The following is a 25,916-nucleotide window of genomic DNA, read 5'->3' as shown; positions in this document are numbered from 1 at the left end:
TAACAGCCTGAAGGCTGGAAGGAGTCTGTGTTAATTATGCATGAACCATGTTCCCTCAGCTGCAACTTCTCCGCCCATACCACAACTCTCCACACACATCTGGCCCATGTTGTGCTCCTAGGCACTCCAAAAAATGCCCAGCAGATGTCAAAATGGGCAGAGAAACATGCAGATCCCAGAGAACATGTGGGTGTTGGGTGTGCTGCTCTGCTCAGACCAACTGGACATGCTTCAGGGACCCCAGGACCTGCCAGCTGCCTGGGTTTGGCTTCCCAGTGGTCTGTCATAGGAGAGGACACAGGGGCTAGGTAGGCCACATGGCTCATCAAAATCTAGCCAGGCTCAGAGCATCACCCAAACAGGTTTCATTTGACAGGGTGAGGTCTGTGTGGTCCTTGCCTGTGTTACAGTTTGTCTGGAATAAACAGACAACTATTACTTCCTACAGCTTTTGCACTCAAGAATCTGTCCTTGAGAAATTCAGAGCTTTCTAGTAAGAATAAAGCTGGGCAGAATTTCCAGCAGACCCTGGAGAAGAAAGGCCAGGGACTATTACTTTACTTTTGGAGACATGCTTGTATGTCCAGGTGCCCCCTGTTATCCACATGTGGGGTGAATACCAAGCAGAAAGGATGCTCTTCCTGCCTGTACGTGCTGCGAGACGTTATGGCACATAGTGTCAGGGCATCGCAGCCCCTGGGTCCTTTCTGCCTCCCTTTCCCAGCATCAGAGGCTGGTGAGAGCCGCTGAGGAAAGAGACATGCATGGTGATGGGTTATGAGGGGCTTGAGCTCTTAGTCCTCGTGGGAAGTCCAGGCCTGGTACATCAGCCACTTCCCATGGGATTTCACGTACTAGTGTAGTGTAGCGTCTGCTTCCCAGAAATGCCTTTGTACTGGCACCAGTCAGGACACCCGGGCACACAGCTGTAAATCTATTTATTCCAGATCAAGTGGCTTTTCACTCCAGTTGCTTCTTTCCACCCTCCAAATCTCCCAGTGCTTCTGCAAGAAGTGCTGTGAAAGCTATGCCAGCAACACAAAGCCTCTGAGCCCAGGTTTTGCACGGTCCTCTGGGACACTCACTCCTGGAGCTGAGCTCTCTAACTCAGCTGCTCCTGCCACTCAGTTTTTGTGTTGATGGCAAAGGCCAGCAGATCAGGCCCCTTTCTAACACAGGAGCCCAGAAAGAGCAATGCTTTGCACAGGCTTTTGAACTGTGTGTGTGGGAGGGGAGCTTGTCTGTGGATAGCTCCAACAAGTTTTAGCTGAGTGAGGAGCAGGAGGAAAATCGCTGACCTGTTGCCCTGAGTCTCTGGAAACATTTGGAGGTTATTCATTAAAGGCAGTGCTGGCTACATATGCACTCACAAATCTGCACCCACAGACCTTCAGTGCTGCTCAGGATTGCACCCCTAATCTGAGCATTAGGGCACTCATGGACCAGCTTTCAAGAAACAAACAAATGCTGCTTTGTCCACATCGCTCCTCCTGTGTATCAATCTGCTCTGTTACCAGAGCCAGGAAATTAAAACACCCTGGGTCTGGGGTTTGGGATGAAACTACTGATCTCTCCACCCACGGCACAAGGCAAATTGAATCAGGAACTGTAGGGACTTGCAGAGAGCAGGCAGTCTTATTCCTTCCCCCTAGCAAAATTTCCCCAGGATGCTCCACTAATTTCGCTATTTCATTTAAGTCTGGAGTCCTAAATGGCTGTCCCTGTTTCCTCACTGTGGTTAGTGACCTCAGGCTTGGAAAAAGATACACAGAGACTGCAGTTTGGAGGGGAGAGCAGGAGTTTCCATTCCCCCTCTACTGCCGTACAACTGGGCACCATCACTAGCAAATCCTTGCCTCCTGTTAGAAAGCAGAGCAACCGGCAAAGAGCCAAAGCCCTCCACCAGATTCTGGACAAACCAACATCCTTACAGACATTTCCCCAGTCTCTAAACCACAGCATGCTGCTGTAACATGTCTCCAGTCCAGATGATGCTAATTAAGCAGTAGTGCCTGGATGTTATGTTCTCCTTACATCCAAGGCACTAATGGTGCTCAGCAAAGGCATTCAGCAATTAATTCATCTTCAGGTGTTGCCCCAGAAATAAATCAATAGCTATTAAGGATAATTTATACCTTTTTTTAACAGTCACACAGTCTTCCCCATTCTGAATCTTGATTTTAAATTACCAGCCTGCAGTGGGGCTTATTAAACCACAGTGCTTTTGAACTCAGAAGAGAAAGAAGGTGGGTCCTCTGATGCCTTTCAGAGCCACTTACACCAAGATGTGCCTTATCTGTTGTATGTACATCTGTAAATGTCCACCAAGAATCAGGCTTGGAGAGATCAGAGCATCAGAGCCAACACCCCTTGTGCCATGCCAGGATGTATTTGATCACGGGGGAGCAGCGAAGTGAAAAGGGTGGCGAGATGAGAGAGCTGTAAGAGCCCTCCATCTGCCTCCTCTGCCCCTTATGCCAACACAGAGGAGGCTCAGCAGGAGAAGATCAGGCTTAATGGCACAACTATAGACACGTGGAGCCTCAGGATACTGCTCTGTCACAGACTGTGTGCTCCGTTGTAGCAAATTCTGTAACTGCTCCATACTCATCCGCCCCTGGAGACCATGGCATACCTGTGGTCTCCAGTGGATGAACACATTGGAAGGGCTGTGAGGTGTTACAGCACTATCATGGTCACACTGGCATTTTCAACAGGAGGCAAGTGAATGTGGGAATGGTCAAAGGACAGCAAAAGCAGACTCCCAGACGATGCCCCTGGTATCACCAAGCAAAACATGGGGGCTTCTTCGGACCCCCAACAACCCTTTTGAAGCGCCTCCGACATATAGATCGCTGTGCACAGGGAAGGAAACCCCATGCAGGTAGAATTCACTTGCTCCCAGAAACAAAAACAGAAATGAGAAAAAATAGACTTTGAAATGTCTCTAGTACCTTTACCTGCAGAGGGTTCTTTGTGCTTATGGCAATGACGTGATACTTGTAGTAACACAGCTCACAGCTCCAGCAGCCTCTCTCGCTAATCCATTTGATCAGACATGGCTGGTGTGTGCACTTCACTGATCCATCACATCGACACGGGCTCAGCAACTCCCCCTGAAAAAGAGAGACAGCACCAATGAGGCTCCCCTCCTCCCACAGGCACGGCATGGCAGAAGCTCCATCATCCACCTATTTGCTCTTTGTTCCTTTTGACCTGGTTTGGCTTAGGTAATGCTGCCTCCATCCATTTTGCCTCTAATAATTCTCAGCTGATGTGAACTGAGTTTGACTGGAGTGTAACAGTCTCAGATACTTGAGTCCTACATTTTTTTGTGGAAAGAGACAGCTGGGTAGATAAAAGATGCCTAATATTGCTGAAGGAAAAATTAGACAAACATAACTCTTACTAGTACCAGAGGTTCCACACTAGACCATAACCATTGGACACAGCTCTGTTGGCAACCAGATGCCACTGTTTCACCTGCTTTAGAAGGTGAGGTTTGGTGGGGATAGCTGCAAGGGAGCAGACTGGTGGCCTGCTCAGCCCAGGGTGGCTACCTCAAGCACAGACATGGCAGCCCTCGGACCTTCTGCTCAGGCTAGCTTGTGCCAGCTGTGGAGGTGCCGCTCCTCCCCAGGAGCTGGACCGAGCCCAGCACCCTGTGGTACATCCCAGGACTTGCCAGGCAATGGGCGTTTGCTGCACTAGACACAGCACTCGCCTTCCCCATGCCCCTGCACTGAAGAATCTGGTTGTGGGTGGCAGGGGTGTGCTTTGGGTCCAGGTCCCTGTGAAGCCATAGCCTGGCAGGGCACAGGTCCTCAAAATTACACCCCACCCACTCACCCCATCCACTTCTCCCAGACAGTCTGTCCCAGAAGTGAGTCATGCTGCTGCATTGCCTATAGGGCTGGCTATTTCCAGCCTAGAAGCAAGCAAGATGGAGAACAAATTGTGTCCTGGCTTTTATGACGGGCGGCCAAAACACTGAGCCTCCTGGCTCGCTCCCTTGTTTCTGGTGTAGCTTTAAACAGGGTATCCAGGAAAACCCAGCATTATACTGATCCATCTGCTATCATCCTGTTCACGGTGAGACTGAATTCCTCTCTGCACACACATGCTCAGGAACTAATTTTACAGTCATTTGCCATTGCTTATTTAGGGAAGAACAGAGCCATTACATTTTACCCTCGATCTCTTAGTGTTTAAAAGCCAGAGTATAGACCCCAATAGTGTATTTAGCTGTGCTCCAAGATTTAAAAGCTTTTAAAGGCAGAATAAGACTATCTATGGGATGGGGAAGGCTGGCATAATACTTTCAGTGTTTGGGAGAGGATATTTCCTCTTACAACCTTAGATCAGCCCCATCATTACCACTGACAGAGCACCAGGAAAACAGATCCTGGTGTTTGAGGCTGCTGGGCACAGTAAAAGACATCCATGCCAGCTACCTTGGGTTAGGAAACCAGATCCTGATCTTGCTAACCCTGGTAGGGAACTGTCTACCTTTCAGGGTACCACATCAGGTTTTAGGACCTGAGGAACTGAGTACCATGCCGGGTGAGAGCGATCCTTTTTTTTTTATGAAGCCTAATGCAAACATGTTAATCATTTCATTTGCTTCGGCTAGGTGACCTAAAAATGTCATCTTCCATGAAATTTTAACAAAACTGTAAATAACTTTTTATATTACAAAACCAGGCTCACCTCTACCTGTCACTTGTTTTCATTAGACACCGGAGAAGATGCAAAGGGAGAGGGGGAGCAAGGAGGGTGTAGGATCCATGAACCTTTTTCACCTGGAAAGGTGCGACAGGAAAAGCCAGAAGAAGGGAAGCAGAGAAGGATTAGATGGGAGGAAGGTGCATGTGGGAAGAAGCACTGACATTTGGCAGCGCTCACTAAACCTCTTCCACACCAAGAGCTAGCTTGGTACAAGGACTGCTCTGTGCCTCTAGTCCACCCTCCTCATCTCAGTCCCTGGTGCTTTATTTTCTCAGCAGCTTCACTCCTCAGCACACAAGTGTGAGCCCAGCACAAACGGGTAATGCAGAAGCATCCCAGCTCTACAGCGTCCCTGCCTTTCCACCCTGCTGCACACTGGGGTCTCCTGAAGGGCTCAAAATGGCAAGTGAGGGACCTGGGTTTTGTCTAATGAGCAGCTGGAGGCACTGGTGATAAAGGATCAGGGATGGGGCAGAACGGAGCAGGAACCAAGAGCAACAACCTCCAAGCAAAGGCAGAAGAGAAAAGCTGTAGCTGCTGCCTGAACTCACGTTGGCTTCTTGGGCTCTGTAATAAATGAGCCTGGAATCCGTGCTTGCCTCTTCACAGCCAAGGACTGTTCATAGACATCCCACACCACCACGGGGACCCAGTTCTCCTTCCCTAATTGGGATGCTCTGGCACAGACAGTCCTGCCAGCTCCTGCAAGAGCTCAGGACTCAACTGTGGAGATGGATCCCCCAGTTTCTTGGTTTCTGCAAATCCAGCAAAACCCTGATTTATCACATTTTCTCCAGCCGTGTGAAATATTACATCCTTGTGTGTAGCGCACAGCTATTTTTGCATACTGTGAAGCCCAATTCTGTCCACAGCAGGCATTCATAAAACACTGCCACAAGCACACACATGCACATGCACTCCTGTACCAGCAGAAAAATAAACACCAGGGACATATTAAAGGAATAAATCCTTTATACAGCAAAGAAGGCGGCTGTACAGCGAGCTCAGGAGCAGTCCATTGGCTGTGATACACATGAAGGATTCTCTGCACAGAGACCTCTGCTAAAAGCTTCATGGACACAAAAGCAAGCCCCAAATGAGGTGCAGATCACAGCAATTAGAGATGGAAATTAAATCCCCGTGCCCATTTCTGTAGGTTTGTAGAAGATGGCTCTGCATGACATCTTCACCAGTGCTCCAAACAACAGCATTCCCACCAATTCACTTTGGGGACTGCTCTCCAAAGTCCCTTTGAAGGGTGTACTTCCCGACACCTATTTTTGCAATCTTCCTTTGTAGAGTTCCATCCCATCACTTGGATCAGCCTAAGCAGCATTTCTGCTTCGTCAGCAACAGAGAAACACTCCCTGGCTGCAAGCTTCATCCTCAGCTTGCTCAGTACCATCTTATTCCCCTGAAACAACCAAGTGGACTTTGGACTCAGGGCACCTGCCTTTTCTTTTTGTTGTTATACAAGTCTAAATTTGGGGTTATGTCTGTCTTGGTTTAACCCCAGCTGGCAACTAAGCAACACGCAGCTGCTTGCTCACAGCCCCCCACCCCCAGCGGGACAAGGAGAACAGTCAGGAAAAAGGTAAAACCTCGAGGGTTAAGAACAATTTAATAATTAAGATTAATAATTAATAATAATAACTGTAATGCAAAGGAGAGAGAGAGAGGGATAAAACCCAAAAGGGGTGGGGGGAAGCGATGCGCACTACAATTGCTCACCACCTGCTGACCGATGCCCAGCCAGTCCCTGAGCAGCGATCGGCCGCCCCCGGCCAACTCCCCCCAGTTGATATACTGAGCATGGTGTTCTATGATATGGAATAGCCCTCTGGCTAGTTCGGGTCAGCTGTCCTGGCCGTGTCCCCTCCCTATTTCTTGTGCCCCTCCAGCCTTCTCGCTGGCAGGGCCTGAGAAGCTGAGAAGTCTTTGACTTAATGTAAACATTCCTTAGCAACAACTAAAAATATCGGTGTGTTATCAACATTATTCTCATACTAAATCCAAAACACAGCACTGTACCAGCTACTGAGAAGAAAATGAACTTGTCCCAGCTGAAACCAGGATGATGTCAAAGGTGGAAGATCAGAGTTTACAAAAAGGGAAAGGTGCTCTGGCTTCAGCCATAACCCTTTCAACATAAGGATGAAATATCTTCCCTATATATTACTCTTCTGTGAAAAGTAGTGTACTAAGCAACTCTATATAATATTCTTTCCTTATTTCTGGCTGTGATGGGAGCTTGTCTTTAGAAGCAGCACGGGCAAGGCCAGGCTGAACTGGCTTTACCCCGAGGAGGCTGATACTGCTGGAGATGAACCAGAAGTGCAGGTCTGTTCCAGCTCTGTCCTCTCCTTATGAATTCCCAATCTGTGCCCATTGAAATACGTCAAAGTAGTTAATGGTTATCTTGGCCCAGTTATTTTAAGCCTGCTGGGAGGAGTTCTGAGAAAGAATGGGGAAAAATATTGTTACCAGTGCATGCTTCTGATGCTCAGTACATCTAGGGAGAAAATAACGACGTTGGGAGCAGCATCACCCCTGTTGTGTGCTGGTCAGTGTTTCGCTTGGCCATTTTATGTCTCATTTACCAGTCCTGGGAGCACATCCACATGTTGCTACCAAAGCTGCAGCTGCTCACCCGCCCCCAGGCAGTCATGGGATGTGTTTCCCAGGCTTGTTGTTTTAACTCTATGAATTAAGTATAGCCAATTTACCCATCCAGTCTCCTTTGAACATGGCAGGGCTGGGTACAGTGGTGTCATTGGGCCAGGATGTGGTCTCCTGAACTCTCCCAGCTCCAGCTGTGCTGACCTACATCTGCTGCCTGGGCTGTTCCTGAGCACCAGCGCAGGTGGAAAAAAGCTACATTAGCAACATCCTGCTACCACAGCTATTAAAGCAAACATTTTGAAAACCAGTGCAAGCTGTACAGCAAACTGGGATGGCTGATGGTGATCTTAACAACTGAAGCTTTTCCTCAGCTGTGTGTTTTCTCTGCTCAGGTGTACAAAGTAGTGTCAGCCATCAGCATCACCCACAGGACCAGTGCCCTGGACCACAGCAGGGCAGTGAGAAGATGCTGAAAGAGTCACCTACATCAGAAGGGCTACCATCTCTCTCTGAGTATGCACATGCAGCTGCCACTGCTCAAGGGAGTAGCTGCACATGTGGATCTGACCACTGGCATTTATCTGCCTTGTTTAGAAAAGGAAACTAGGGATATTTAATTTCAGGTCTTCATCTAGGTCTCCTAAATACACTTAAATCTTCATATTGAATTTAGATGCAATGGTAAGTTTTATCATGGCAAATAAATGCCAAATGATTCCTGCATTAGGAACATAATTACAGAGGAATTAAGTCTGCTGGCAAATAGAAACCCTTTTATTAAAAAAACCAAAACCAGTTACAGAGCTGGTAAACTTCAATAAACACGTACTAATAATCACTCTTTCTTCACACACGCTTAAAAAAGCTGCCCCTCCACCCCTGTAAACTAAACACACATGTTACTACCAGAATCTCAAATGCTTCCTGAGTACCCTCCTGTGTGTGAGCACTGTGCCAGCCAACAACAGACAACAAGGGAAGGGACATGAAATAAGTATCTATGTGTGTGTGTATACTTACATGTATGTAAACTGCATGAAATTCTCCAGCACCGGGGGGATTGATGCAGAGTATGGACTCTGTGGGCTGATGTTTCCTGTGGTGTCAGGACAGCACAGGACACAGTTGTGTACAGGGCTTTGTGGTGGGGTGGCATCTCCCCAGGGACCCCAGCAGAGAACAGGGTGTTAACCCCAATTTCTGTCTTGGCAGCAGTTCAGAGAGACTTTCTGTGTGTGTGTGTGGGGGGGGTGTCCCTCGACTGGGCAACTCCCTAAAACCTGGGGAACCTATAGGAAACTTTATACGAGCGATTATAAAAAGAAATAACCTTGACTCCTTGCAGCTCCCTTCCCACCCCCAGGTGCCACCACTGCTGCCATGCCACCTCTGTGACCAGGATGGGCTCATCCCACAGCTCCCCTGCAAGACCGGGCATCCCTGTGGCATGCAGAGGCGGCGCTGCCCCATGCCAGGCAAGAGCCATGTGCCCTGCAGTGCGATGAGTGCCCCTCGCCTCAGCAGCCAGAGAAGAGGCAGCCTTGTAAGGGACTGGAGAAAAACCCTGCTCTGGACAATTATTTCTGTTGCTAAGCCACAGTTTTGAGCCTGCAGCTGCTTGACTAAAGTTTTTGGTGTGTGATCTTGGCCTGGCAGCTCCCTGGGGCAGGACTACATCTCTGCGGGGCTCTGACATGGTAGAGGAGTGGGTCCCTCTCTGGGGCTCCTCATCCCCACAACAATACAAGTGAGCAGCCACAGCTGGGCACAGCAGTCTGGGGGCTCTGAGATGGGGGGGGGACACGACAACAACAACTACGACACAGATCTGCTTTCTTTGTGATTTTCTGCAATTTTTGATAGGTATTAGCCATTCTGGCAGCCCTGCAAATGGGGCATTTACCTCTTAGGGGGCAATGACTAATGTAGGAACAAAACACAGGTATCCCTCTGCCTGCAGGCTGGGTGCAAGCTGAAAGGCAGCTCGGCTTTAATGCATGCCCTTGCTCCAGCAGCTATCACACAAGCTTTGGGCCAGTCTCAGCTATGCCACCAAAATAGGAGCAGAAGAGGTTTGTGAAAACCTGTTCCACCAGAACAAAGTTGAACTTTGCCTGAAATATGGAATAACAAAGGATTTCCAGGAATTACTTATCAATAGACCAAGGAGCAGAGAGCTTAGAATATATAGATCACAGTGGGATATATTTGCTTTTCTCTCTACAGAAGGATTTGCACAAGAAAAATAACTTTACTTAGGTGTTCTAGAGCCCACTTCATCCTAATGTCATTGAACATGTTTTTGATTAGCTGATTTAAGTAATTCTTACTAAATGTTGCTCAGTTGCAAGGAATCAAAAGGCAAGCATCTCAAATATCACCTGCTGTGCCTCATCAGGTGTGATAATAGCACCGATTAAGTGAAGAGCCTTCAGTGCATAGAAATCACAGTGCTACGCATGTGAAATCAAGATACCTGAATATCCCTGAGCACTTGGGTGTTAGAGCGAATTTAGCTCCAGAGTTGTCCTGAATGCAGAGCAGAGCTGTCTCAGCATCCCAGAGAAGTGTCCTAGTCTGCAGCTCTTGGGCTTTCACTCGAAGTATCGAGCCTTTAAACTTTTGGAGATTTACTGCAGACCGCATCCATTTTGTGAGCTAGAAAAATCTAGTCCCTTCCAAAAGAGAAATCTACTGTTGTTTCACTCTGGTTCTTCTTAAGTAAAAATTAGAAGTATTTAAGACAACACTTAGATTTATTCTGTGTGAGATACAAGAGTGAGTTCAGTTTTGCTCCCTAGGATGCTGGGGTAACTCTGATGCAACTTCATGAAGCCAAACAGCTCTTCAGCCCAAATCAAGTGCCCTTAAGTTATGGCTTGTTGTAATAAATTTTCAACGAATGAAAGAGCTTTTCCATTACCTTTTTTTTTTTTTTTTTTTGTACAAATGGCCTTTTCTATTGAAAAAGCCTTAGCTAAATAGAATTCTTCTAAATACACAGCTTCTTTTTCACGGAAAAAAACAGATAGCAATTATTCCTTATTATCTCTGTTCCTGGGGGACCTTCACCTTTCTACTTCTCCAGTCCTCATCAGATTCATCAATGCATATTTTAAAAGTTCAAAGTACAAAGTTAATGCTTTCAGCATGCAAGTACCATATAATGCAATTCTTATCAGATATGTGCTCATAATTCAGCAAATTGAACTTTGCAGCTACTTCCCTGGGAAGCTGTTCATAAAGATACTCAGCTAATGGCCATTTCAGAAAACATTATGCCATCAGCCGCTGAGGAGCAGCCATGGAAAATCCACAGAAATGGATGATGGTTTGACTCTCGAGATGATAGAACCCACTTTGAAAGATAGTGAAACAAACAGAGCAATAGAATTTTTTTCTTTCCTCTTTTTTTCCCCAAGAAAGCTGAAAACCCCTTCAACATAAGAGCTAAGAAAATCTTAATTTTGTAATATCTGCCTCATCTTCCCCCTTTCTCCATGAACAAGAAAATGGCCAGGTGCTCTTGGCAGCAGTGAGATGCTCCTTTCAAAAGTGCAGCAACTGCTAAGAGCTACTTCGTGCCGGTACCATCAAGCTCATCAATGGAGGGGAGTGGAAAATTACAGTACTGCAGGATTTGGGGGTTCCCATCTGCCATAGACCCCCAAGGGACCCAGAGCCGGGACTGAGGGCAGTGGGGTGGGGAACTCGGGGAGATGTGTGGGCATTCAATAAGCAGAAGCTAATAACAAGGTGCAGACAGAAGTGCATAGCCTGACTCCGGTACTCAAAGGCAGTATTTCCCAGCTGGGAGCAGAGCGGGGATTTGGCAGGAGGGGCTGCCCCAACAGGTCTCGATGGGGATGGTTATGTAGGAGCTTTCCTGCTCCACCTGGGCTGGTCAGGACCCACAGCTCTGAGATGGAAACCCTCCAAAGCCATGGGTTTCTCCAAAGCAGCTTGTGTCTCCTGCCGCACAGGGCAGCACCGGGATGGAAGCAGCCGCTGGCCTCGGGTGCATCCGGGGTGAAGGCTGCTGCTGGGGCTTGCGGCCAGCCTGGCATGGGGTTGAAGGCAGAAGCAGTGGAGGAGCAGTGAAGTGGGAGACAGCACATCACACACAGGGCCGCTGCGGCAGCCAGGGAGCTGTGATATACAATAATGAGCATGGTTTGTTTACTTTTAGCTTCAGCAGCCCTGCAGGACTGAGCTGTTTCATTAAGACGTGGCCTGATCCGCTTTTCCTTTCTGCCTCCTGGACTCAAGGAGAATATGCAATTACAAAGTTCACTCATGTAGAGCCCTTCAATTACTGGGTAACTCTGTTACGGCTTTTCCAAATGTTACGAGACTCGTGCAGTAGGACATGACATCTGAAGTAATTCATTTTTCATCTGCCGATTAGCAGAAATTAAAATGGTTCTCAGAACATCCCAATTTATGTGAGATCAAGTTCCTTATTACTACAGACTGTCTTAGTGGGGAAGGCACTTCTTTTTAACATCTTGGGCAACCCTGCAAGCAGAGATGCTGAACAAAAATATGTGAAGGAGGCAGCAGAGGGAAGAACAGAGGCCCTCAGGGACCATGGGTGGTGGAGCTCCAGAGCCTTGCATTCCAATACTGCCATAAGGTCACTTAAATGTTTGGCGGAAAGTCAAAATGCTTGCTGGCACAAACATGCACTGGAGGCAGAGGCACTTCCTTTGGAAATGATGTGGTTACGGAGTGAGGCTGAACTGCCTTTACTGGCAGTGAGCTAAACACCAGCCATAAATATAAAATGTTTCTTCAGCAGGTATCTGCAGAGAGGGCAAGTGGAGCGGCAGCAGAGCAGCCGCCTGCAGGCTGCACTCACGCAGTGGTGATGGATACCGCTCAGGAACCCCAACAGGCCAAACCAACCACCGCTGCCCATACCTCACCAGTGGGATCTGGGGAAAGACCCACCCACGGGGCTGGGGAGGAGGTGTCTGCAGGGCTGGCAGCTCAGGGTCATGCCACAGGGAGTCAGGGGGCTGCGAGTTAGATGGGAGAGTCAGTGGCAGCGTGGAGCAGCTGGAGCAAGTGATGGGATAAGGGAGGGGGTAAAAGCACGGAGTCTCAAACCACTTGGCCACAACAAGAGTGGTCACTTTCCCCCTTCACTTTCTACTTTCAAGACATCCTGCGTGCTGGAAAAACAGGTGAAGTCCCCCGGGGAAAGGCCGGGATTAGGAAGTGGGTAAGCACACTCTTGCTGACTCTTGGCACCATCCTCCCCACCCACCGCAGGAACATGGTCCAGATCTTACAGACCCTTAGGCCCTCTTAGTTGAACTGCAGCAAAAATAAAAGGAGAACTGGGAAAGGAGAACTGGCAGCTTAATCCCCAAATCCCCTTGCCTTGCATGACACCTTTCAAGCTGAGAGCAGCTCAAGAGGATGGAGCTGAAGGTACTGGTGGTGCTGGCTGCACTGTCCCCAGGGGAAGCTGCACAGCAGTAATTCTGATTTCTCAACGTTGCCCTGGCCAAAGGCCTCCTGTATAAGAAGCTGAATGAATCCATGTGTTTCAGGTCTTGCCTGCATGTATCGCTTGCTGAAAAGCCTTGTTTTCCTACTTCAGCTGGGGAATCCAGCTTTCCCTTTCACAGGCAGAATATAAATCAGGGAGGTGAACAGGTAGAAATAAAGGTAAGAATAGCCATAACATCAGTAAAGTGGGCTACAGAGGCCGTTTTGTGATTTTTCTTTCAGTCTTCTGTTTTGCACAAGAACAAGGCCAGGTTTAGTGTGTACGTGCGGATATATAAACAGTGCCAGGGCTCTGAGGTTTCAGCACTGTCAGTGTAAAGATATTAAGCATTACATAGGGCTGATTTATTATCTGACTCTGCAATAACCTTTTGAAGATATACTGATTTGGCAATTTGCATATTAAAAAATACATCAACACCGAGGCAATGTCAGATGCTATGCATGGCTATGTTCCACTCCAGAGGTGGCTAAATTTCAAACAGTGGCCAAATCATTTGTATCCTTCAGCACGAAAGATGCCCTATTGAAATATGAATTATTACCCTCGCTGTTGTTGGTCTTTAATGTGCTTTGTCAGATTGCTTCTCCTGCTCCCTCCACATGGGATTTGCTGTACCAGATACAGAATCTGTTTCTGCCTCATGAGGTTCCTCCTACCATACCTGGATTAAGTTATTTAACTCAGTAAGGTACGTCCAGTCAGACTGCTGTGACAGGTCTTCCAGCATCCTCCTTTAGCCTGCAGGTAGGCTGCCTTCCTCTGAAACAACACATCTCCTCCGTAACAGCTTACAGTTCCCTTAGTGAGTTGTGCCTCCACACAGAAAGGGTCAAACACCTGTTCCTGGCCAGGCTTTTCTTTTGCCTTGGTAATGAAGCCAAAGGCACAAGCAATGAAATCAGTTCTCGGCACGCTCTTGGGCAGTGTTGGGAACGAAAAGTTGGTGTGCATCGACCACAGGCTTCAGCCACTTGAGCTGCACAGAGACCCCACTCTACCTCTCTGTAGTGGTGGAGATTTTATTGTCTTTCTAATCTGCAGTCACCTTCTAGGATGGGATTGTCCTTTACATCCACACAGCTGCTTTGCTCCACTTCCTGGTACACCAAGCTAAGAGCAACATGGAAATATGCTGCTGGACCAGCTTACTTCCCAGACGATGACCTGCTATACTTCTGGCAGAACTACTTCTTCACTACTGTTCATGCCGCATCGCCAGCTGGGCCATTGGAGAGAGAAAAGGGAAGAGGGATGCTGTTCCCGTTTCTTTGCCTTGGGTGTCACAGGTGCAAAGTGGCCAGGGCTGAAAGTCCCAAGAGCTGAGATCTTTTAGTGCAGTGCTCCTGGGCTTTGATATGCCAGGAAGATTTTAAGAGGTTTTTGAATATTCCTGGGTTTTTTTTCTTGCCTTTGCAGAACTGGCATTGGTAGAGAGATGAGCACAGAAATGAACACTATTCACAGATGTGTGTTACCTGGAAAGAGTCCCAATAATTGTTGAGATTTGTGTTCGGGGCAGGGTAGTGTGTAATCAGCTACTCATCTGCTCTTTGGTGCCAAATGCTGAGAAGTTGTGTCTGCAGAGGCGAAAGCATTCAGGCACGACTAAAGAAGCTCATTACCCAGCCATCACCCTTCACAGCGATGCTCCAGGAATGGGAAATATCTGTGGCAGCCACAGCCACTCCTTGTGGGCTGCAGCTCACTGGGAAGCACAGCTGCCTGAGGTCAGCATGGGCAGGGCAGGTCCTGGCCCTGGCTCTCCCTCCTGCAGCTCCGCCGATGACATGTTTGGGGTGGGTTTGGGGCAATCTCCATGTGGGGATCCTTGCTCTGTGTACCAGGGTAATGACTCTTATCCACCACACACAGGGCCAACTGGAGACCACTTATCTGTATTTATCAAGGGCTTTAAAATCTTGAAATAAACAAGGTTGAGATTAAACGTGGCTGGCCACTGGTCTGCATGGGCATTGATCGTCACTGGCTGCCTTTGCCACTCTGGCAGTTGGAGGGTTTTACAACCTTGATCACTGGGGCAGCCCACGTCTGCCCTGGAGAAAGGTCCTGCCCTTTGCAGTAGCCCTGTCCACCTGCAGGCACGTTTAAGTGGAAGGTGTCCTTCAGAGCCCCCTGCCAGCGTTACATGAAAGCAAACAGCCTTTGAGGGAAAAGAAACTACCCCACACATCAGCCTAGGCAGGGGGCTTCTCCTATTCAATACGTTTACACACAAATCCTCAGTCTGACTTTTGTGTCCTTGCTGAAAGGACTGGGAAGTGGGAGATTTTTTTAAACTTCATTTCCAGAACAAGTACCTCCAGCTACCATGTAAGCCTCTGTGAAATGCCAGTGCTCAGCAAGGTCTCTGGCTCTGGAGATGGCAGAGCAGGGTCGAGGTGCCTTGGCAGAGACACAGCACCTGCATCCATGGCTCCTGCCCAAGCCGTGTCTGCCTTCACCTCTTGTATCCACCCATTTCCACAGGCAGAAAATTGACTTGGAAATTTTTTTTGAGTGGCAGCAAGTGGGAAATGAAACTGGTGGTGCCTGCAGGCAAGGGTACTTGCAATCATCCGGAGAAGCTGGAGGACTTCTGACAGCCCCAGGGCCTGGCAGGTGGAAATGCTCCTTCTGTGTCCTCCAGATCCTCTCCTTGTGCTCGGCCACCATCCCTGGCTTCTGCCAGCAGCAGGAGAAGCTGGGTGGGATCTCTGCGTCCTGGGCTTCACTGTTCTGGGTCTCCAGCAATGTTGCCCTCCTGCTGCTGGGAGGAGAGCAACAGTGTTTGAATTTTTAAATTAATTTATTTTCTTTAATTTCTTTGGAGATGTCAGAGACAGAAGTCTGCCTGGTAACAGTGCTGATGAATGTGAGCACACAGGGGGCAGGTCTTGAAACATGCTCTGCTGCACTGCCACGTGTCTCAGGGCTGGCCGTATTACAAACAGAGAGCAGGGTGCCGAAGTCATTCCTTGACGTGACGAGCTTGTTTTCTGGTTAAATTAATTGCTTAATAGGAATAAAATAATAATCCAAGCTTGTGACTATTAGATCTGCCCATCATTACAGAGGGGAGCTTGCCTCCCTCTTTACCTGATTAGATTGCAAGGAAACAGGGACAAAAGCTGAGTGAGAATTTCCCCAAGGTGAGCCAGAAATACAGGCACGTTTGTCACCACAGGAATGATTTTATTTGCACAGCCTGCAGGTAACTTGTGCCATGTGAAAGCAACGCTCAGCGCTTGAGCTGGAGTGCATGAAAGGGAAGGCAGAGGGGAAGCGGTCACCTCGGCAGAATGTGATGAAAGGGAGCGAGGTGTGAAACTGCAAAGGAAACAGAGACGCGGAGAGCTGTGGTGTGAGGAGTAAACACAGGCTGGCAGCACGCGTGGAGCCCTGCCTGGTGCTGCCTGCACACTGGCCGCAGTCGATAGCAGCACCGGCTGTGCAGAAACAGCCAGGCGGCAACCCGGGGAGAGTTGTTATTTCATTTTCCCCATGAGGCAGCGGTAAACTGCTGCTAGGACTGAACACGTTAAAGTCACACCGCCTCAAGGCTGCCAGCAGATCCAGTCCTGCCTTGACCTGGGTGATGCTTTGCCTATCTGCTTCAGGCCATGGGACTTTGGGCAGGTGACCTCAGGGCTGATTACTTGCTCATCGTCCTGGGGCACAAGCTCTTCAGAGCAGAGCTTTGCCCTTTCCCCAGCTTTGCAGAGACCCTTGCATGTTGTTTTCTGGAAGCAAACCCAGAATTTTCCCTGCACTATGAAACAAGCTTAGATATGCAAAGGCAGTCACTCAAACCTGCCTGCCTGAGTCTGCCATAACCTTTCCTTTCCTCCCTGTCTGCCCTTTACATCACCTCTCCACATACGCTGATTTCTCCTTTTTCACCCTGGACTGTCAGGAGGAGATGGCAATAGATGACTTCTTATGCTGTGTCACATCCACCTGCACTGTTCTCTCGGGGGAAACATCATACTGTACAGCCATGAAAGATGATGGGAGCAACATCGGCGGACAGACAGGGATCGAGGGCCTACAAGGAAAATGGCCTACAAGGGGAATGCTGTTATCCATCATGGATGCAGGTTCACCCAGGCTTTTTGCACATTGACACTCGGTTACAGAGATTGTGACACATAGAAAAGCTTCTCTGTTCCCGTTGGGCAGTGGAGGTAGGATCCTAAAGTGCCCTAAAACATGAAACAGCACCATTACAGCCTTTCTCTTTAAAAATTAATATAAAATGAAAACTAAAAGCATGCTGGCTGAAGTAGAAAACATTGCCAGGAGCCCAGCTTCCTAAAATATAGCCCAGGGAGAACCTGAGACTTCTCCAGCTCAGACCTCCTCAGCAGGGACCACACAGCATCACAGCCTACCCACAGCTTCTGCAGCAGTGCACTTCTCTAAAGAGCATCGCAGAACTTCTTCCACTCAAGCCTTCCCTTTAACTTGGTTATTAAAGACACCTAGGGAAAGCCATTTGGCTCATTTCCAAAGTCCTGTCCCTCATTATCAGACACACCTGAGCAGCCCATGTACACCCTTTAAGAGCAGAAGTTCAGGGTTTGAATGAGGTGGTAGGGTTTCTTCATGGGGAGTTCTGTGCAGTGATCCCATGAGTGGAGCCTCTATAGCCAAGTTGCTTCTCAGAGCAGCTGTGAGGAGGTACTTTTTAAAGCCTCTATTAAAGCAGACTGGTGGCTGAGCATAGGCTTGCTGTGCATTACATAGACATGAGAGGGTTTTGGTGGCTCTCTGGTGCTGCTGGTGGCACTTAGCAGAGCTGGACAGTGCACAGTCACCCATCTGGGTGAAAGCTAACCAACCTGGGAAAGTCTTTGTTGGGGCCAGGGCAGGAATAGATACACAGAAAGGAACCTGTCCTTAGAAGCAGGGTGGAAGGAAGCTGTGGTGCCTTTTAGGCAGCAATGTTATGGCCTTGATTTCACTTCAGGGGGTTGTGATATGTTACTCTGAGTCATGCAAGATTGGTTTGCCTGGTAGAGTGACAATGTTAATCTGTACCGTTGCAGCACTCTTCAAACTACCAACTGCAACAAGGTCTTTTACCATCTCATACCAACATACTCTTTGTGCCAGTCCGTCTGCTGCCTTCTCCTAGTCTCTCCTCTCCCAGGGTGCTCTCTTGCTCTCTTCTCTTCACTTCCTCCTGCTCTCTCTTCGTTGGCTGCCCAACCACTTAACAGAACCAGCCACAGCTGTACCCTGCCTACATCAGCCAACTCGCCACCCCTGAAGCCAGCCCACAGTTGTATATTATCAATGCTAACTTCATTCCTCTACACTGTGCCTCCCTTCTGGGAGGATTAGCTTGCCAGTCTTGTGGTCTTATGAATAGCAGGTGCCACTGATTTTTCTCAGCCTCCCCTTCCCGTGTCTCCTCTGCTTGTCTCTGAGTAGGCATGCAGTGCCTGCATGTGCTCTGTGAGCTCATTCCCAGGCATGTATTTTAAGTGTTTACTAACAAAATGCAAATTAACTGTATTTCTAAATCACAGCTATTGTCAGGGGGAAGAAAAATAAAAAAGTCACCAGCAGCCTGCAGTGCCCAGAAAACACCTAAGCCCACCATCAAGGAATTTGTGCATATACATACACCCAGGCTGGGCAGCCCCAGGGCTACTTTGGAGCTGTGGGGACAGAACGGTTGATTCTGGTCCACAATGCAGCCAGGTGCAAGTGGAAACATGAGTTCTGAAGTGATCTGACTGGGATTCTTCCTGCATCCACCTTTACTCTGCATGTTTCTCAGGTACAAAGTGTCTCAAGAGCAAATTAATGGCTGAATGTGAGCAGGGAGCTGGCATGAGCTTTTTAACATGATGCTAAATGCATTTTATCTTTAAGCTTTTGTGAATCAGAAGCTCCTCACAGTTCTCCAGTCCCTAGAGAAGACTTTCTGCTCTGCATAGCACAGGACTAGAAAATGGGACTGCCATAGATATAAAGAACGGTAGGCTCTGTATCTGGCCTGTACTGGACATAGGTTTTCCTGTGGGTCAGACTAGTTTTTTCACCTGTATCAGTTGAGCTGGTGAAATCCATTAGTGGTCTCTACAGACCGCTGGAACACAGCGCTGCATGGAGAACTACATCGCCCTGCCCTACCCCCAGGCTCACGAAAACATGCTGTTGCGACGTAGCAGCCTTTCAGGTAGGCATTCACTTCTTTTCTGTGATTTTGTTATAATTCTGTGCTTCTGTGAGGTGTGAAGTAGTCGTTGGCAGCACTGATACTGCTACCTGCACTACTGCAAACCTGCAGTGAGACAGCACTCAGCTCTGATCTGTCAAACGCAGGGAGCAGGCTCTGGGACCACCACAATCCATCTTTAACCATGTTTTGTGCAAGCATGACAGGGTAAGATATTGTGAAACTGAAGACTGAGGCTCTTGGGAACAATTATGAAACCTGTACCCCAAAGACGCTCACTTCCTCCACCTAATTCTGTGTTTTCCTTTACACTTTAAGAAAACTATCTTAGCCTGTATTGTCTGAGAGAAGCACCGCTAGCAGCAGGCTGGAGCTGCTGTTGAGTTCTTTGGGATGCTTTTCCTCAGGGCAAAGATTTTTATTCTATTCTCCTGAATGGCTCGTTAGATCCTTATTTAGGTGGAAACAGTACTTATTTCACTTGGGAGATACTCAGAGCTGTCTGCCAGGCAAGTCCTACCTACCTGGAACTATTTTGGAGGCTGTTCCTCTGCAATTCAACAGTAATTGTAACAAGATCACCCAGGTGTATTAGCAAACTGGGAGCTTTGCTGAGTGATAATATTAAATGAGCAATAAGCTGTTTACCAGTTTGAGGCTTACTTGTTCCCTCATGTGTGTGTGAGTTTGGAGCTTGGTTGTTTTCAGTGATCACGCTTATGTGAGGATTGCTTGTGCAGATTTGTATTCATAAAACCCTGAGGGGATATAGCGCAGTGGAATATTTGTGCTCAAGTCAGCAAAAAGGATGGAGAGGAACAAGTAGCCCCGTTGTGCACATGGCCTGCTGAAAGCTGCAAGATCAGGGATGGAGCATGATTTTTTAGTAAAGTTCAAGGAGAAGCAATGGGAGAAAGTGAACAAAAATTCCCCACATGGCAAGGGTTCACCTTAGCCTGCATGATGTTCTCCAGGGCTGGGAAGGGTCTTCCCCTCACACTGAGTCTGGCCCAGCCTTTAGGTGTCATGAACCACAATACTTCCACTGTTTCTGTGGATGCCTTTTCTGGATTGGTTCTGTATTAGGAAGAATACACCTTTATTCTTGTAGTCAAACAAGCCTAAAAGCATCCAAGGGACTCTTCCAGAAAGAGAGCACAGTTGGGTTTGACTTTAGAGGAAGGAGTTTCTTTGGTGCAGAGATTTTTGTTGCCTTGCACAGTAGCTTGACAGTATCTCCTTAGACTAAGAACTGGGAACCTCCAGCCCAACCACAAAGAAAGCATAGGACGCAGATCTGGGCTATGGAAAGAGATCCTTGTGTTGGTGGTCAGCCATACATCTTCCCTTGTTAACTGAGGTAAATGCCTTTATGTTAAGAAATGGGAGCCTGCTTTGAACAGACAGATAAAAGATTGAAGAGATCACTTCAGCAGCCAGCTCCAGCCTCCTGTTATTGCATGTCACATAAATTTGCTTGCAAACTGGTGCTCTGCTCCATTATAAAATCAGTTCAATTTAATGCCCCAACTCTTTCTGGAAAGCTCCTCCAAAACCTCCCTACTTGGTCACTTAGAAAGTTCCTTACAGTTTTCACCCTAAATTCACTCCAGTTCTATCTATATTAAGTACTCTTGTTGCAAAATAACCAGGGGGACTTGAACAGCTCTTTTCCCTCCTCTTGTGTATTACCAGGGATAAATCAGGTCCCCAGTCAGCTCTTTCTTTTTCCTGGACTCCCAAGCTCCTGCTCATGGGACCACCTTGCTGTGGTTACGTGTAGCTTGTTTCTGCGCCGCTTCTGAGGTGAAGGCCTTCCCTTTAAGCATGGGTGGTCTGCTCCCCATGCTGTCCTAGCCCAGCCCTTCCCACAGCCAGACAGAGGTATCGATGTGGCATGGGACCTGTGGAGGAGACCCTGTTTTCTATCTTGTTGCAGGATCACACTTGCCTTTTTCAGCCCAGAAGAACCCTGGTCATTCAAAATCACCGTATGTTCAGTGACAGCACCAAGTCTGTATGTTACAGATCCCAGACCTCCTCAAGCAGCTTGGTTACTTTCTCTCTATTCTAGGGGCAGCGATGTCAGACACTAGGAAACACACCTTTCTGCTTCTGACGTGCACAGGATTTTACAGCAGCAAGTGTATGAATATTACTTGTAGCAGAAAACATATACTGGAGCCTTGTGAGACTAGCCTGTTTGAGGTAGAAGCCTCACAAGTTTATAAACATCTCTAGTATTTGTTAGACTGAGAGATTTTATAAGGTGCCACACCTTTGGCATTGCTCCACGCTAGATCAGCTCCAGACCTGCCCAAGTCTTCTCTGGGGCTAAACCCCGTGTTGCTCCCTCGCATCCTGCCTGCCTTAGCAGCAGGGTAAGGGTCTGAGCTATTCCTAATGCAAAAGGGTCTTTAAATGACAGAAACCCCTGGCTACAAAAAGTCAAAAAGTATGGAGGAAAAGCACAAAAGGACACAGCAGCAAAAGCCCAGATGAACTGAAGACTCTTCAGCAAAGCAGAAGCCCTTGGTGTCCCTCCTGTCTGTGTTTCCCTCTGAAACCCGGGGTGCAGTGAGCACTTTCATGCAGTGATAAGCTAAGCCACGGAGCTGGGAGGGGGAGTGCTGGGAGGACTTCCACTTCTCTTTAATGGCAGAATTCCTTTGTTTCCTGCTCATTGGTTCAAATGTCGCATTGTCCAAACAAATCATTACAAAAGGGAATTAAACAAACAGCTCCTTTCATTTTCAAAAATAATTGTTTTATTCCCGGGGAAACCTTTTGTGCTGCACTGTAATTTAATAGGCACAAGACAAATGTACTGATTAACTAACTGTTTCTAAATTTACTCACTTGGTGCAACAAAAGGGAGCTTAACCTTGCAATGATGGGATTTGAATGACAGGTACATTTGAGAGGCGGGTCAGGATATGAGGCCAAATAAGGACCCATCCTGGGGAAACCTGCTGCCCTGTTCCTCTACATCTCTCCATCTGTTCCTGCACGTGGGGCAGAGCACTGAACTGGAGGCAGAGGTTCAGACCTCTAAAGTACACTTGGTGCCATTCAGGACAAGGCAGTTCTTCTCCCAGGTGTGCTCAGGCTGACTGTGGCAATAGCAGTGTTGTACCATGACCTCAGGTTCACAGGATGCACAAGAGGAAAGTCTGGTGTGTGTTATTTTCTGCTGCAATCTTGTGAAGGCTATGGCTATTTTCAGACCTCATCCTGTGAAGCCAGTGGGAGGTTGCAGGCATAATCTTGGAGAGTTTTCTGGACCCCTTCCCTGCATCTGCTCCCTGAGCACATCAGCAATGGTGCTCAATTGATGGTGCTGGAGAAGCAACAAGGTGGGGAATGTGTTTTCCAGCACTTTTCTTTCCCTGCTTTTGCAAAGGAATGGCATAGTCCCCAAGCTGATGTTTGAAGTCCCCTATGGTTTGGATGAATTCGGCCTTTGAGTTTCAGTGCAGCACACATGTCCTAGCCTGTGAATGTGGCTGGTGGCCAGCTTGATGGCTGGCTAATGGAGACTGGCTAACTGCGCTTATTCTGCAGTGAGACAGCCTCCATGTCACAGCAAGGGAAAACCCTGAGTCACGGTGATGTCCGATTCAGCTGTGGTGCATGGATTGGATGAATCATCTGCTTGGCTTTACGAATTTGTAAAGAGGGGGGCAAAATCCAAGGAGCTGCCACTAAAACCAGTTCCTTCAGACCAACATTCCATACGTCCTGGACCTTCTGGGACACATGGCAAAGAGGGAAAAAAAGCTCAGCTCTTTTAACACTTAATTCACAGAAATTTTTATGCTTTTTCTTATCCATGCTGGAATGGCTTATGAGAGTATGAAGGCACTCTAGGGATGCAGGTGAAGATTTAAGACACAATCCCTTCAATTTCAGCCATTCTAAAAATATGAATGCACCACAACAGTAACTGCCTCTCCCAGGTCTAAGAGATGTTGGTAGCATGTGAAAGGGAAGGTCAGAAAGGACAAAAGAAGCCTCAATTCTGCTCTCCAGCAAATGCAACAGCAAAACACTGATTGACTCTGCTGAAATTGGGACCTTGAAGAAAGTGTCTCCTGCTGAAACACTCTGAGGATATTTTAAAACCAGATTAATAAATAATTGGACCATCTGCATCAGAGTCTGTAACTGGAGTGACACATGGAGGGTGTCTGTAAATGGAACAGCTTCAAATATGCAGAGTAAAATACACAGTGGAATGGATTTTTTTTTTTTTTTTTTGCATAATAGACATAATTATTGCCAATTTGGGCCGCTATTGCAAGCACAATGACAGGCACTGCCTGAGAGATAGGCCGATTTCTCCTAAGAACTGAACAGACACATAGTAAAAGATTGCTCCTGCTCTACAGGGTGACCATCGTATTAGTCAGGCAGATCAGGGTCAGGAGCAATACCAAGGAGACTGTCTGCCTGAGGCCATGCAGCAGATCAGCTTCCATTTCCTAGAGTCCAGCTGGGCTCCTTTGCTTTTTGACAGAAGATGATATTGCCTCTAAAACCACCAGTATCTGCTGAATTTCCTCCCATCACCACTGGGCACTGTCTGCCCTGGACCAGACAACTGTGTTTTAATCAGTATTCCTCTTGGTGTTGAAACAGTGGTTGGGGTTAACATTTCACAATGACAGTCTTCATAGGAACAGAGTCAGACCAAAAGTTCATTGAAAGAGGTCGCTTCTTGACCACTGAGTTTAATAACTCCTAATCCCTCTTTCAGGTGTTTTATTCTTTTTCCTCTTGCAACATCCCGAGGAAATGAGCTGCCCAGCTGATGCATTGTGCTTCTTTTTGCTGCCTTTTGTCCTGTTAGCTGTGAACTGGGCACCCTTTGGCTCTTGTATTGGAAGAAGCAGTGAATAATTAACTGTTCCTTGTTCTTGCACTCCACTTTCCGGATTTTAGAGTTTTCTACCCAATAATCACCACTATCATTCCTTTGCCAAGCCTAGGTGAGTTAGTTATTTAGCTACTTCCTTTCTAGAAATGCAGCAAAGGATGGTGGTGTATTTTGGGGAAGAAAAAACTGATCTTTCATTTGCATGACTTAGAGAAAGTAACAGTATCAGCCTTTTTTAAAACCCGAGATGGAGAGGAGCAGCATTGAGAAAGGCACTGAAAGCAAGAGAAACACTTTGACTGAGAGACACTGAGGGTGGGATTTATCACATCTAATGTGCAGTGCTCCTGTGTAGACTCTCCATCTAAGGTAGTCTCCCTGGGCTCCTGGTTTAGGGGTGAGTCAAGACAGCTAAAAGAGGGCAGGGTTTGTTTGGCTAATGTTGGGTGAGATGATGTCTGTCCTACAGCTCACTGTCTGTAATGGAGGCAGAGGCAGATGTGGACACCTGCCTTTTGATGTGATGCCACTGACGTTAAGGAAGAGTCTCGGGCTGGGAGCCACAGCAGTAACCATTAACCAGCCACAGCCAATGAGTTGGTCTTGACACTGCCTTGCTGTGTCATCTCTGTTATTAATCCATGGGGAGAGTGCTTGGTTTCTAGATGTTTTTGGAGGTACGTGGGGTGCAGCATGCTCACCTTCCCCTGCGCACCTGGAAATTTCCCTTCTCTGATCTCAGTGGCAGAAACTATAACTCAAGAAATCTGGGATGTGATATTTTTAGGTTTTTTCCTGCACAATCAGGCTGACTAGAATTTAATTTTTTTATAAACGCGAAATTATTTTTGATCAGTTGAAGACTCATTTTAACTAATTGTCTTTGAATATAATTAGCTTTTATAGGGATAACTTTCCTCGTTTTTAAAGTTGAAATGGCATTATATGTATATAGAGGGGGAGACAGACTTTCTTTTTTGGTTGATTTAAATATAACTTTACTGTGAATAATGCCATTTATATTTTGGGGAGAACAAAGAAGAAAATAATCTGTATCCTATTTCAGTTCTTTTTTTGGTGTTCTCATGAGCAAAAGAAAACAGCAGCATTAGCATGAAACAGATGTTAAATATATTGAATACATACCAAAGGCCCAGAAAAGGGTCTATCTCTAGTGGTAAAACTATAAAGGAGAAGAGAATCCCCTTGAAAAAAGGGAAGGTCACAGCTCGATGGTAGAACAGCTACTGCTGCCAGGAACAGCCAGGCCCTAACTGTAGACACCCGCCAATGGGTGACCCAAAGAGTGGGACAATGCCAGGACTGTACCCATGAGTGGACGACTGCAGGGGTGCCAGGAGAGACAAACCACACAAAGCCTGCAGCACCTCAGGCACTGCCATGTAACCAAGGCAAGGCCATGACTGAGGAACTTACTCAAGCAAGCAGTTACAGACGATAGGAACTAAAAATGTGAGAGAGCATGGAGAAGTCAAAACACCAGGTGTTGCCACGTGGATACCATCCTTTTCCTTTCTTCTGGTTTCCCTAATGTGGTTGTGAGTGTCCAGGAAAATGCATGAAAAGAGATGAACCAAGACACTGGTTTTGGCCAGGATGGACCTGACATACATCCACGCTGCATCCTCATAACCCATGTTCCCTGCTCTCATCTGCAGCACTCAAGGGCTAGTCCCTGTTGGCATCAGCGGGTGCTTGACCACGTCTCTACATTTAAGTTCACCAGCCCTCACCATGTAAGAGTCTCCAGTCATAACCTGTATCCTGATCCTTCACCTGATGGGATGGCAAAGCAATGTTTGTGAAACCCACGGCTGCCTTCTATGCTCCACGGTCTTACAGTCTCAACCCTGAAGGGTAAGAAGTTGGGTTTGATGAGCAACTTTCACCCCAAACTGCCTGATGATCCCCTGCTGAAATTCCTGACTATGCTTTTGGGCAAGACGGCCATC

General features: G+C 47.5%; 1 protein-coding gene across 2 annotated transcripts in view; it reads right to left on the bottom strand.

Moving 5' to 3' along the window:
• MARCHF4 (membrane associated ring-CH-type finger 4) overlaps window positions 1–25,916 on the bottom strand; it is a 119,350-nt gene that overhangs the window by 43,519 nt on the left and 49,915 nt on the right. The window contains exon 2 of one of the 2 annotated variants that reach the window (XM_055813013.1): window positions 2,955–3,116. In XM_055813013.1, the coding sequence (XP_055668988.1) occupies window positions 2,955–3,116 (162 nt within the window). The remainder of the gene's footprint in view (window positions 1–2,954; window positions 3,117–25,916) is intronic. The other variant, XM_027787149.2, reaches the window with a different exon arrangement.

Source organism: Falco peregrinus, chromosome 8 (assembly GCF_023634155.1).
Source record: "Falco peregrinus isolate bFalPer1 chromosome 8, bFalPer1.pri, whole genome shotgun sequence".
Classification (NCBI taxonomy): Eukaryota; Metazoa; Chordata; class Aves; order Falconiformes; family Falconidae; genus Falco; species Falco peregrinus.
This window is presented reverse-complemented; position numbering and strand designations above follow the sequence as displayed.